This window comes from Botrytis cinerea, chromosome 9 (genome assembly GCF_000143535.2).
Source record: "Botrytis cinerea B05.10 chromosome 9, complete sequence".
Lineage (NCBI taxonomy): Eukaryota > Fungi > Ascomycota > Leotiomycetes > Helotiales > Sclerotiniaceae > Botrytis > Botrytis cinerea.
Genome location: NC_037318.1, coordinates 1376073 through 1389376, shown reverse-complemented (window position 1 = coordinate 1389376; position 13304 = coordinate 1376073). Strand labels below are relative to the sequence as shown.

The following is a 13304-nucleotide window of genomic DNA, read 5'->3' as shown; positions in this document are numbered from 1 at the left end:
AGATTGTTATTACGAACCTGACTTTGATATTGCTCAAGCAAGGCTTCTGCGATGATGGGATTGGATTGTATAATATTTATTTGATTTATTTCGTTTCTGATCAGTGCTGTACATGTGTACAATTGACCTCCACTCCTAGCCTCCTTCCACTTCTCCCTCTTCCGCTAGCACACCAGATACACTCCCTTCGCCCGCCTTGCCTCTACACGTCCATATCTCACGCAGAGCCAAGTAAAATACACACACATGTCCATCCATCTAGTACTCTAGTTAGATTCATGCATCAACATTCCCTAATCCATCCGCTCCATTCCATCCAAAGTATATGCAACGCCCCAGAATTCCCATCTTTCTAACCATCTCAAGATCCATCCAAATATGCTCCAAATGCTATGCCAAATCATGATATCAATAGTCCACTCTTTCGTTGTCTCATCCATGTTATCATCCTCGTCTATTCTCATGTTCCATTCCCTTTCTGGGAATCAGCTAGCCCTTTAAGCCTCTCCATATTCACATTGCAAATTTCAATCCTCCATCTAAACAGAAAGAGAGGACACCTCTGTCTACATAACAGAACATTCCTCGTTATTCTTCTGATTAGCCCCTTTAGATCTCGAGATTCTTTCTCTGCCCTTGTTACTCTGCTTTCCGCCATTTCTCTTAAGTTCCTCGAGCTTTTCACGAGCCTTGGGGAAATTTTGCGCTACATCATTTATCAGCCATCAAGTCTGGAAATTTTAGAGAAAGGAGAGAAGGGACAAGAACAGTAATAAAAGAAAAGGAAACCTACCAGCAGCTCTCCAATACCACCTCTTAGCATCTTCCAAACTCTTCGGCGTGCCAATCCCTTCCTCACAATAATAACCCATAGCATATTCAGCCTTGGCCAATTTTGCCATTGCCGCCTTTCTCGCCCACAGATAGGCCTCTGTATCACTTTGTTGCAAAATGTTTTCATGGCCCGTCAGGTACCAACCACTAAGTGCCAATTCACTTTGATGCTCCTCCTGAACCGCTGCTTTAGAATACCACAAAATAGACTGCCTAGCATCAATTGGGCAATTGAATTGACCATACTCGAAAGCTTGGCCCAAGCGGTATTGTGAGAATTTGTAGCCGAGATTAGCCGCTTCTTGGAAAAGCTGGAAGGCATATGCTTCATCGCGAACGAGAGATGTATTTTGACCTTGCGGTGCTTCGTACAAGAGACCTAATTCATGTAAAGCATGGGGATTTTCAGGATCTGCGCGTTCAGCAGCTCTTTTAAGCCAAACAACGGCTTCGCCAGGGTTGATTTGTTGACCAAGAAGTCCTTTCAGTTGAATCATACCCATTTTATACATGGCAGGGGTGTCTCCCAGAGTAGCAGCGCGTTTGTACCATTGAATAGCTTTGAGAGGGTCTTTACGAGTACCACCTCCCTCCTCGTTGCCAAGTTCGCAACAAACTGCAGTTCTGTATGCAGCTTGTGGATGATTGAGCTTTGCGGCAGATTGGTAGAGAGTAAATGCTTCCTTCTCGTTGACTTCAAGTCCCAGCGCACCACGACCGTAACAATCTGCGAAATAAAACATTGCATCTGGATGTTGAGCTTCTCTCAATTTCTTAAGGACTTTAGTAGCTTCAAATACATACTTCTCTCTTGCTTTATTGCGTGCTCGTTGATCAGCAAGAGGTGCAACTAAAACATCTGAAGCCTCAACCAATTTCTTCACGAAAAGTAGAGGGGTCTCGTGATCGTTTGGATTACCATTTTTATACTTCAGTCTCAAACGATCTAGCTCGGCTTGAGTAACTGGTTGTGCTGGAGCCTTTGTGGGGGTAGGGCCTGCAGGGGAGGAACCATTTGGTACCGGTATTGGAGTATTCGATTGAGCTGGAGGATTGAAGCCGCCATAATTGCGCATGGGTGGTGGTTTAATATTTTGTTGTTGTTGAGCAAATGAGTTAGGTATTAGACCAGCCCGAACTGGAGGAGCATGAGGAGGTAGACCACCTTCTGGGGTGCCTTGCTTTTGTAAACTATTTTGACGACCGCCCTGAAAGTCTCCATTCTGTGGACCAGGGTAACCGCCATTCTGGGGCGAGGGGCCATTCGTATATCCTCCAAATTCAGATTGTGGCATTCCACGACCAGCTCCGGGGGCTGCAGACATACTTCTTGGCGGTGGTTGAAACTTTGGTGCTTGAGGAGGATATGGGTCGTACACTTGATCTTGTGGCATGCCTTGATATTGGTTATATTGAGCATCTTGTTGGCCCCAGCCATCTTGATAACCTTGTTGTGGCATGCTAGGAATTGGTGGCGCATCCCCTGCCATTTCAAAAATTGCCGTTTGAGCTTGGGCTTGAGCTCTGAAATCCGGTTGAGATTTCACAGGTTTGACTTGACGTAAGTTCACATTCCTTTCCATGGGATCAAACCCAGGCCCAAGTCCAGGTCCACCTGTTCCAGGTTGAATATGGGCTTCAATCGAGGTGCCTCTTCTATGTAGAATTCTCTGTGGGGCGGCATCGAAATCTGGCATCTCCGAAGTATGATTATGAATAGGCGCTGGAGGTGGAGCTTCATAATATGCATCATAAAACTGACCAAGACTTTCATCCGGATTGTGGTCAGCATAAGGATTACCTTGATAACTATCCTGCTGGTATTGTTGCTGGGGTGGGGGTGGAGGTGATTGAACAGATTGTTGGCTTGGGTATGTTCTTTGTGGTGGTGGTCTTGATCCGGTAGTTGTAGCAGGTCTAACAGGCATACTACGTCCAATAGGGCCATTATATGGTGCACTCATCCCTGGAGCTTCAAATGAAGAAATTGGAGGACCATTTCCCATGGGTCCAGGATCATCTGGCAAAGTCATACTTCGTTGTGGAGGACCAAAATTTTCTCTATCATCTCGAACTGGCGACATAGGGTTTCCATATTGATCATAACCGCGATCTCCGTAACCATTTTGTCTAGGAGCACCGCCATAACCTTGTCCTGGAGGTGGACCACCTCTCTCTGGGAAATCCTGTCTGGGCGGACCTTGAGTCATACTCCTTGGTGGTAGACCTCTTCGTTGCTCTGGCATCCCTTGAGGTGGATATCCTCTTGGTGCACTTCCTTGGCTGTCCATTGAAGGTCGACCATAATCATCAGTAGACATACCCCTCTTCGGTCCAAAATTATCATGACTTCCTCTACTTCCAGATGTTCCGGGTCTTTTTGGAGGAGGACTCGAAATATCTATTGCACCTAACTTTTTGGTAATTTCCTGTTCTGTAGACATTGCTGTCTTCTTCTTTGCTCCAGGAAATGAAGGAAAAGGGCTGTCAAAAGTCGATGCTCCAGCTTCTGGAGATTTGGGAGGTGTCACTAAAGGTTTCCGAGGTCGTTGTTCTAAGAAAAAGTCAACATAAACATTCGCTTTTGATAACCTTCTTCTACTCACGTCCTGGTGCAGGTCTCATACGGTCATCCATTGGCCTACCATTTCCATTCACAGGACCGTTATTTGGAGGATATCCACCTCCTTGTGGTCCTCCATGCCCAACACGATTTGGAGGAGGCCTTTGCATTGGTCCACCTCTACCATTTGGAGCAGGTCCACCTCCTCTGGGTGGCATCCCACCTCTGCCATTCGCAAATTGTTCTTGTTGTGGAGGATAGTTTTGATTTGGTGGATAACCTCTACCTCCTCCATTAGAATTTGCAGGATACCCCCCTCCACGCCCATGCGCATCTGGAGCATAACCACCTCTCCCCCCTCCATTCACATTTCCATAACCACCCCCATTCACATTTCCTCTGCCTCCGCCGTTCATATCCTGATACCCAGCATTGTAATCTTGTCCATATCCATTGTCGTAATTCTCATATCCATAGCCCTCCTGACCATAGCCATCATATTGTTGTTGTGGATATTGTTGTGCGGGAGCTTGTTGATATCCTTGTGCTGGACCCGGTCTTTGAGCAGCTCGTCCATTATATGGCCTCTGTGGCTGTTGCTGGTAACCCTGATCATATGCCATGACGCTCTCTTCCTGTCTCTCCTTCTTGCTCGGTCCAACTTCGATTCCCCTTGCCCTTATGTTCTTTGGCGCAAAATCTTAACAAATTGTAATAACACTACAATGATCAATCCATGGAAGCCAATTCTTCAAAAAAAATCTATATTTTCGTAGTGCAAAATGTAAATCAGCTTGAAAACTCGGTCTGCAAGTCAAAAAATTGGGATTATCGCTGTTGTAAAAGGTTGATCAATCAATGTTTCGGGAATTGGTTCACTTCGTTCCAGGTAGGAATTGTTGTTATAACTCCACAACGCAACTCAAGTTTGAGAGTTGTCTCGGTATTGATTCGCACGACAGCCAGTATTTGTGTATGCAAACGACAATAGAAGATAGTAGAAGAGAAAACTTGAGTGAGGGCCTCTGTCGATTATGATCTTTCTATGCGGAAGAAGACAAAAAGAATGCGAAATGTTATCAGTTAGTTGTGAATTTCCAAGAGGGTTTTCAATGTTCAAGACGGCTGGTCGGCTTGCTTGGGTGGTTGTCTCAGAGAATGCGGAGTGGGGGCGAGGCAGGGCAGGGTAGGAGGGAAGGGCAGGGCAGGGGCGCTAACAAGGTGGATGGGATGGGATCAGTATGGAGTATACGAAAGGCGTATGATCTTTGGCTATGGGATGTTCTCTCGGTCGGGTGTTGCAATTCGCTGTCGACAATCTGCATTCTCTATTATCTGTCGTCTGTTGCTGCGCTTAACCGTCGCAAACGGAACCACAATAGCACGACGAAGAAGCTTCTTGGGTTCTGTTGGTTCTGGTTGGTTCTTGGTGATGTGTATGGAGTTTATTTTCAGTCACTAACCTCGAAGATTCCGATGTTCCGACCTCTTAGACTCTTGGCTTCTGGCTATCAAAGTTATGTCGTTGTGTTGTTGGTGCAGGAGAAGCTACTCGGTTCCTCTGGTGTCGGCAATGTTCATGCGAAAGTTAAGTTCGTCTCAGGTGTGAAGAGAGAAAAGTCAATATTCGGATAGTCCCTTGGGAATCTATCTGATAGCATCATCATTCACCCAGTCACATACACCCTGCGTAGCATTAGTGAATGGGAAATTTAATCTAAGTAATAAATCGTTCTATCATTCACATGCACGCATGCAAGTCCAACCCTTTGAACAATCTCTCGCGCGTTACATATATGACAAGGGGGGGGTTAGCTTTCCCATCATCACTCGCCAGCAGCCATAATTGGAGTCAGGTCCGAACGAAGAATGATTGGCTATCGCATCGTAACCAGCATGCTGGTGGCTACTCCACGAGATTCACAAGGTCCACTGCATCAAAGGAAATATGAGAAACATGGCGTTGAGAGACCAAGTTTACATAAGATCTCAAAGATCCTGGATCTTGTGATGCCATTGAGCTCAGCTGAGATCAGGGGCTTGTGTCTTTAGCTCTTCGTCATCAATCATCAATTCAAGATCAATGAAGGGAATTGAGGAAGAGCACAAGGAGGTTGATGTGCTCGTACTGATCTGGGCTTTGAATAGAGAGTCATTCTGTAACTGCATTACGACGTACATGATTAGATGTCTTGGCCATCCGAACTTGCTGTATGCAGAAAGATAGATATCAATGCGTGGGATGTATCAGGTATTTATGGCATTTTCGAGGCAGGTACTGGCTCTACTATCTTGACTGCCGGTAGTTGCTATGTGAAAGCTACAAAATGTATGAAGAAGGTCTGGATTTGTGTCTACTCCTGAGCATCCTATCTGTATCTACTCCTGACCATCCTACTCGACGATTGATTTTTAGAAGTCCTAAGTGAAGAGCATCATCAGCACCACCGAAAATCTCATTCGGTAAGTAAACTCAATGCAATGCTCTCTTCAACATAACCTCACATCCGGGACTGTCCAGTCATGTTCATGTTCATGCTCATGCTCATGCTCATGCTCTTCTCATGCTCTTCTCATTTCCGTCCCATCCCAGTTCCCCCATAATCCAATCACATCAACTAAAAACTGATGAAATCACTCTTCTCCAATTTGTCTCTCCCTACGCCACCACAGCCACAATCTCCGTTGAAAGCATAGCCACAACAAGCTCTGAACCCAGCTTTGAACCGAAAATCATCATGTCATTGATCAAATTATCATCGTTTGACTTCATCGCCGAAAACATATCAGATATTACAATTGCCGACCCAAATCGTTGATTTTCACACCTAAGATATAAAATTACATTGAATTAACAAAAAAGCAAATATGCCACCAAAACCCACTAACTGGCGCATGTATGGCAAGATGGCTGTTGCGTATGTTTCTCTTCCATGTTTCTTTTGCCATCCCTTCCTCTTTTTCACTCTCGATTTCTTCTCACATCTTCCCTATTATCTCCAGGAAATAGAGTGCTAACTCCTCTATCTCTAGCGGCTTAACATGCTGTGTCGGCGGTCCAGCTCTGATCTACTACATTTCCCCAACCGAAGAAGAACTCTTCCTGAAATATAATCCAGAGTTACAAAAGCGCAGTTTGGAGAATCGAGTAGGGAAACAAGAGGATTTCGATAACTTTGTGGCAAGATTGAAGGAGTACAGTAAGAGTGATAGACCGAGTAAGTTTCTTTCTTGGGTTGTTTGTTTCAAGGGGGAGGGAGCTGGGGACATATGGGGATTTGGATGAAGAGGAGTTCCAGAGAGATCAAAGAAGAGTTCTATAGAGGGGAACTTATGAGGGTTTTCACGAATTGCAATTACATTTGACAACCAAAAGAAACGTACTGATCTCTATCCACAGTCTGGGTCGAGGCCGAAGAAGCCGCACGCAAAAAGCGTAGTGGGAAGATAGAAGAACAAGCCAAATTAATGCAAGAGATGCAACAGAGGAAAGAAGAAATTAAAAAGAGTGGAACAAATTTGATGCCTGGTGGAAGTCTTTAATTACAATCAAAATGGAAAAGGAATGAAACTTGTACAATTATGGATGGCGTTTGGTTAAATTATTATCTTTGATGATGAAAATCCAAGGTTGGCGCACAATGGAAGGAATGAAAATCTCAATGGGTGAGTTTTGGAAGCTGTATAGCTGATATGTTATGTATGGTATGGTATGATATGGTATTGAAATCTCAGTATCAGAAAAGATTAAGAAACTCTTTATGTGCTTCATTTCCCTCATTGCTACCGATAGATTTTCATATTGAACATCACACAGCTCGATTTCCTTCTCTCGTCTGAGAATAATTAGTAGAACCTTTCCATTTCCCATATTACTCTCTCTCCTACGCAAAGTCAAAATTCGATACACTCTCATAGATATCACACATGATATTGTCAAACAACCCCCCCACGCTCTCATCTCATCACTCGAATCTATTGAGATAAACATACATCATACTGCTAACATATCTCTAACAGACGTAGAAGCCAAGGATAAATATTCATATCGATAATAATCCACCCATTAACTCAATTGATAACGGATATCAAAATCCACAAGCACACCAAGACACGAAGAGACACAAGCAAACTCACCGGGAACGGCACCGCCCCACCCCACCATACCCCTCCCTCTGCCCAAAAAATTTATTCGACCCCACCAAGATTTATCTTTATATACATTAATTTTGTTGCATCTTTCAACAAACACTATTCATCTTCACAGATGAATCAGGCCTGCTGGCCCAATGGCAAGGCGCTTGACTACGAATCAAGAGATTGCAGGTTCGATCCCTGCGTAGGTCACACATTTCTTTTTGGTTTGTGGTTTGTTGGGTGGATGGGTATGGTGTGTGGTGATTTATTCTTTTTCTTTTTTTGGTTTTTTTTGGAAGGAAGGAAGGAGGGAAGGGGAATTTTTGGTCGGTCTTCAGAAATTGATGGGATGGGATATGTGGGGATATGGGGTGGGGTGGGATAGGTAGGATATGATGGTTTGGTGTGATCATGAGAGGGAGAGAGGTCTTTGTTTATGATTTATAATTCATTAAGAGATGGAGCGGAAGCTTTAGTGGTTTATTGTTCAAGATACAATATAATATGATAAATCGAGCTTATGGATTTTGAAGCACTATTACATTTGTTTATCTAAATGAATTAATAACTAATGATACTAATAATGATTAATTGGATGTTGGAATGATGTGTTGTGGTTATTTTATTTCTATTTCTGAGGGGAAAAGATTGAATAATAAGTGATCAATTTTTGATGCAAGATTACTATGTAGGTATGGGTGGTTAAGCGGAACCGAGTAGCTAGGGGACTTGCTTGACAAGGGGGTGTTTATTCATGTAGAGAAAGATGAGGGTTTGATGGATAGATGGATGTATAGATAGAATCTCCTTCTAAGTAATCGACAATATTAAGAAAAAAATCTTCTCGGATTATTTCATACTGGCTGATGGAGAGATATAGAGGGATGGTAGGTTATATTACTGTTTGAGTGGATGATTGTAATGTTCGTTTATATCTATCTATCTATCTATCTATCTATCTATCTGGGTATCTAGCATCTCGTATGAGATGAAGTGAGTTATGTATAGGAATAAATAGATTTTTGAGTACCGGTTAGCTGTGTTTTCTCCGGCGGGTTGTGTTGTGTGAAAATTCTATAGCTAGAGTTTGAGGCGAGAATGAGAGGTGTTGTGTGTATATATATTTGAGGATATTGACATTTTTTTAAAAAAAAATTTGTGTGATGAAGAAGTTTATTGTGTGAGCGTGTGATTTTCATTGGGTAATCATCTACTCTTTCTAGACGTATAGAAAAATGAAAAGAAGAAAGATTGATCTTGATGAAAGGGTAGGAATTGCTTCTTTATTGTGCGATGTGATATTATTAGTGCGTCTCTTCTTGATATTATATTCAGTTTCTAGATTAATCTTTCGGTGGAAATTCAAGACTCTAGTAGAAGATAGTGAGGAGTATCTAGTGGGCGTTTTGTTCAATGATTTGAATGGGAGAATAGCCAAGTATTGAATTGGGAATGATAATCATGATATATATATTACCTACGATGCATGTCCTGGTATTCAAATTGTATTCTGTTCTGAGAGCTCGCTATGTACAGAATTACAGTAGGTAGTCCTTAAAGAGACCTGGAGAATTAACTCCCTTGTGGTAGAATGTGAATGACTTGAGTCTACTCATTCATTCTTTACTTATGTGGTAAGGAGAGTGAGAAGAATTATATACTCAACATTCACTTTAGATTTGAGATCTTAAATGGGGAGTTGTGTGTGTGTGTATTCAGCTCTGTTCTACACTGACTCTTGATTCTTTACTCTGCTCTCACTTTTTCGCTAAAGAGGTGTTGTGTGGGATTTTTATTCTTTTTTATGATTACTTCGTATTTTGTGTTTTCTTTTCTTCTGACTTCTCTGCTTTATCATTCGTGTTTCTACTCTTCCCGACCCATCCCCGTTTTACTTGTCTCCTCGCTTCTTTCTTTTTCCCCCCTTTCTCTTCTAAAATCGCATATTTTCTCACATATACAGTCTCACTCTCTCTCACTCTCCCCTTTCCATCCCCTGTGATTTTGCCCTTCAACTAAACTTTCAATATTTACATACCCTTCATATACCATCCCGCCAGTCTCATGATAATCATCGTCATCATTCATCAAAATCCGGAAGCTAGAGCGAACTCTTCACTTTCATTCTACTATATTATTATCCAAGTCACTTCTTCCTCTTCTTTTTCTTGCTTTCATTCATTTCACAGCCCATTAAATTAGACGCATAGTATCAAATTTGACACAACTACTACATATCTAGTCTAACTAATGAATGAACATAATATCAAAAACTCATTAGTTAAGGTGATATGACCATCCTGATATTCATAATGAAGGATTTAAGACGGATCTGAGATAACAAACTAATATCCAGGATTTTCTCTTTACAACTCCAAAAATTACCTGGTAAACCTTTCAACAAAAAAACCCGCAACAAATTCACACATGTATATACACACACGCATACACATCAAAATCCCCATATCCCACAAAAAGCACCCCAAAAAACTCCCTATCATCTCCTCATCTCATATTCAATACGACATCTAGTATTTATATGAGAAGGATACGGAAGACATACCATCTACGGTTGTAGTTCCTAATTGTAGATATTATATTCTGTCTCAAGCGCTAGCTATATACAAGAAATAATAGCCCTTATATAAGGGCAATTAGAAATATCTAGTCTCTTTTGTATTCGCTTAGGGCTACACTACAGCAACCATCAAATTGAAGTCATTCACTACGTTCACAGAGCTAGAAACCCCCAGCCCTCCATATTATCAACCCACATCTCCTCGCCCAATCTAACCCACCCCTAAGCTTAACACCTCCCCTCACACAACAAACTCTACCTACCTACCACACACAAATAAATAGCCATATCACTCCTACAAACAAACTCTTCACCCATCTACCCATCTAGCCAGCCAGCCAGCCATGATCAGCCTCCCTTTCCATTACCCCATCATCAACTCCCCCTCGAAAATCTTCCCAACACCCAGTCCACTCATCCACACTCTAAACCTACCAATCCAACTCATCTATCCAGCCTATCACTCCCAGAAACTCCAATGCTAGGCTCCCAAACACACCAATCCCTACTACAGAACAAAGTCCAGAAAGTGCTTCCTCGGGAAATCAATCGCAATACACTTGCTGATTTCTCTACGAATTTACCTGACTTGCTTACTTGCTTCGCAACTGTGCACCCCGTTTAACTCTCAATTTGGAGATGGTGAGATTTTTAGATTAAGAAATTTGACCAAGGTCAAAGGCTAAACCAACATCAAGATCAGATTGGTAGCTTAGAATTATTTTAAAATAATGATGGTGAAAACAACAACAAAACCTGTCATCAAAACTCCATTTCGATCACTCTTCCCTTCCACCTCCTCTTTTCAACTGACGAAACATATCCCAATCTTGAAGATGACGAGTTGATCCTCGGTGGTGGGAGGTGAGTAGTCTCTGAAATGGTGCTTGCTGACTGGGTTTTGGGATAGGGCTACGCATTGGTGTTTACTTACTTGACCAATCGGGAGCTTGGGGATTGGGGATTGGAAATTGGGAATTAGAGGATTGGAAGTCTTGCATGGGAAGTCTTGGATGTGATACGATTGTGAGTTACTAAATTGAGATTTTTGTGGTGATTGATATTGTAGGTATGTAGTGAGGTATTCGTATGGTTGGATCACTGTGAAGCGAGGATTGTTATTGGTGGATTGTATGTATGTATGTTGTTGATTTGATTTGGTTTGGTTTGAATGCTGATAGTTATTTAATCTGGAGGATTATAGAGATGAATTGAATTCGGAATGGTGATGGATTTATAAAAATTCCTGGGCTATTATCTCGATTTTGATTAGGAAGAATCATTAATATCAAGATCTAACATGTGTTGAGATGATGAGTACACACACACACACACACACACACTCTCTCTCTCTCTGCTCCAAACATAGAACTTGGAATTTCGATATTTTGTACCCAGCTGGGTATTGTTGAATAGAAAACCAAACTTGTTAAAGAATAAGATGATACGATGAGAGTACGAGTACGAGTACGCTTCCTTCGTTACCCGTGCTAGACTGGTACGGATGAGATAGATCTCTCATGTGAAGACGTGAGCATAGTTCATTCCCATGCTGTGGTTTCTTGCAGCTCTAGCATCTTGGACTCACTTACTCGCTTGAAGCCTCAATATTTGGAGAAAAGACAGCAAGGGAATTGGTGAATTCTGGAATGCGATCAATGAGATACGCTGTCTTGTCATTTCCGCATACCGCTCATGTATTTATGAGTTCTGGATATATAGACCAAATATCCAACTAATATATACAATATCAAAAACCCAAACCAGCTTCATCCAAAACTTCAACAAACAATACATATTCCACTTTTCCCACTCCCTTGAACCCAATCTCGCAAGATCTCATGATACATCCTCCAATTGATGATTGATATATATCTTTTAGATGGGGGCAAGCCCCCAAACCCCCAGTCCTCGCTGCGCTCGATTTGAAAATTGTTCTTCCCTTCGATTATGTTTTCATGAGAAGAATGAGCAAAATGTATGGATGAATCTTTAGATATACTTAAGGATATCGACGCGTCAATTTTCAATCATCTATCTACTGTGTAATCCAGATCGAGTTAGATGATTTGATCGACTGTATAGATTTATTCTGTAAATAGCATACATATACTTGGAAGATTGAAGGATGATGATAGTCATATATTCATCTCATCATCTCTTGAATCTTACAAGCTTTCAAATCCATACCATAATAGGTAGGAACCGTCAAATATGATGTGAATATAATAATGCAAATCTTCACTATGGCTTTGAACATTACACACCACCACTGAATTCCAACGATTCCTGATACTACATCCATCCATCCATCCATTCATCCATCCATCCATTCATCCATCCATCCATTCATCCATCCATCCATTCATCCATCCACATATCTATCTGATACATCATTTCAGACATCAGGAACAACTTAAATCCCCTTTATGTTTTCTTTCCACACACACACACACTCAGTCTCTCTCTCTCTCTCTCTCTCTCTCTCTCTCTCTCTCTCTCTCTCTCTCTCTCTCTCTCTCTCTGAAAAGAAAATCGCAACTCGCAACTCGAAACGCGAAACTCGAAACGCGATATTCAAAACTCAAAACCCAAAATCAAACATGAGACAAAGGATTCGAATAATCCATACTTACTATAATAACCATTTTCATCCATCCATTCATCCATTCATTCATTGACTCATTGATTCATTCTTCAGTCTAACTATAAACCAAGACCTGATGTATATATATATATATATACTCACAAAAACAGCATGATGATATTCATCTCCTCGTGAGATTATCTAAGCTTCGATAACTGTATCACCAACCTTCGCGAAGTAATAATCGTGATATATATACAGCCAATACATATGATACTATAGCATGCCTACCTAGGTAGGGAATCATAATCATAATCGTGTATTGATACAGATAAAATAAAAAATTAAAAAAAAACCTACAAGTTACAGATATAACATAACATATCTCCATGGTAACTAAACCCACGAGACAGACTCTTCTCTATTTCCAACTTCTAACTCCTGACTTTTATCTATATGATAACTAGACATTCATGTTACTGAAGTATATATATATATAAATATAAAATTCTGTACATACGATTTGCATAATCGGAACATTCTTGTGGAATTTGTCATATCTATCTACCGTGCATACTTTTGTTTTATTTTATAGATGTTGATGC

At 41.4% G+C, this 13304-nt stretch overlaps 2 protein-coding genes across 3 annotated transcripts; one reads left to right on the top strand and one right to left on the bottom strand.

Annotated features, from left to right (window-relative positions):
- Window positions 1-61: 61 nt before the first annotated feature.
- Window positions 62-5180, bottom strand: BCIN_09g03900 (hypothetical protein). Of its 2 annotated transcripts, XM_024695093.1 has the most exons (4): window positions 4861-5180; window positions 3441-4803; window positions 794-3388; window positions 62-706 (listed from the first exon to the last, which is right to left on the bottom strand). In XM_024695093.1, the coding sequence occupies exons 2-4, from the start codon at window positions 4018-4020 to the stop codon at window positions 567-569; spliced, it is 3315 nt and encodes a 1104-aa protein (XP_024550886.1). In that variant the 5' UTR covers window positions 4021-4803; window positions 4861-5180; the 3' UTR covers window positions 62-566. The 2 variants fall into 2 exon arrangements, with proteins under 2 accessions (XP_024550886.1, XP_024550887.1); XM_024695094.1 differs by having other exon boundaries at window positions 3441-5180.
- Window positions 5181-5963: 783 nt separating this feature from the next.
- BCIN_09g03890 (hypothetical protein) lies at window positions 5964-7471 on the top strand. Its single transcript, XM_001551513.2, has 3 exons — window positions 5964-6315; window positions 6431-6615; window positions 6798-7471. Exons 1-3 carry the CDS (start codon window positions 6266-6268, stop codon window positions 6938-6940), a joined length of 378 nt encoding a protein of 125 aa, XP_001551563.1. The 5' UTR covers window positions 5964-6265; the 3' UTR covers window positions 6941-7471.
- Window positions 7472-13304: the final 5833 nt, after the last annotated feature.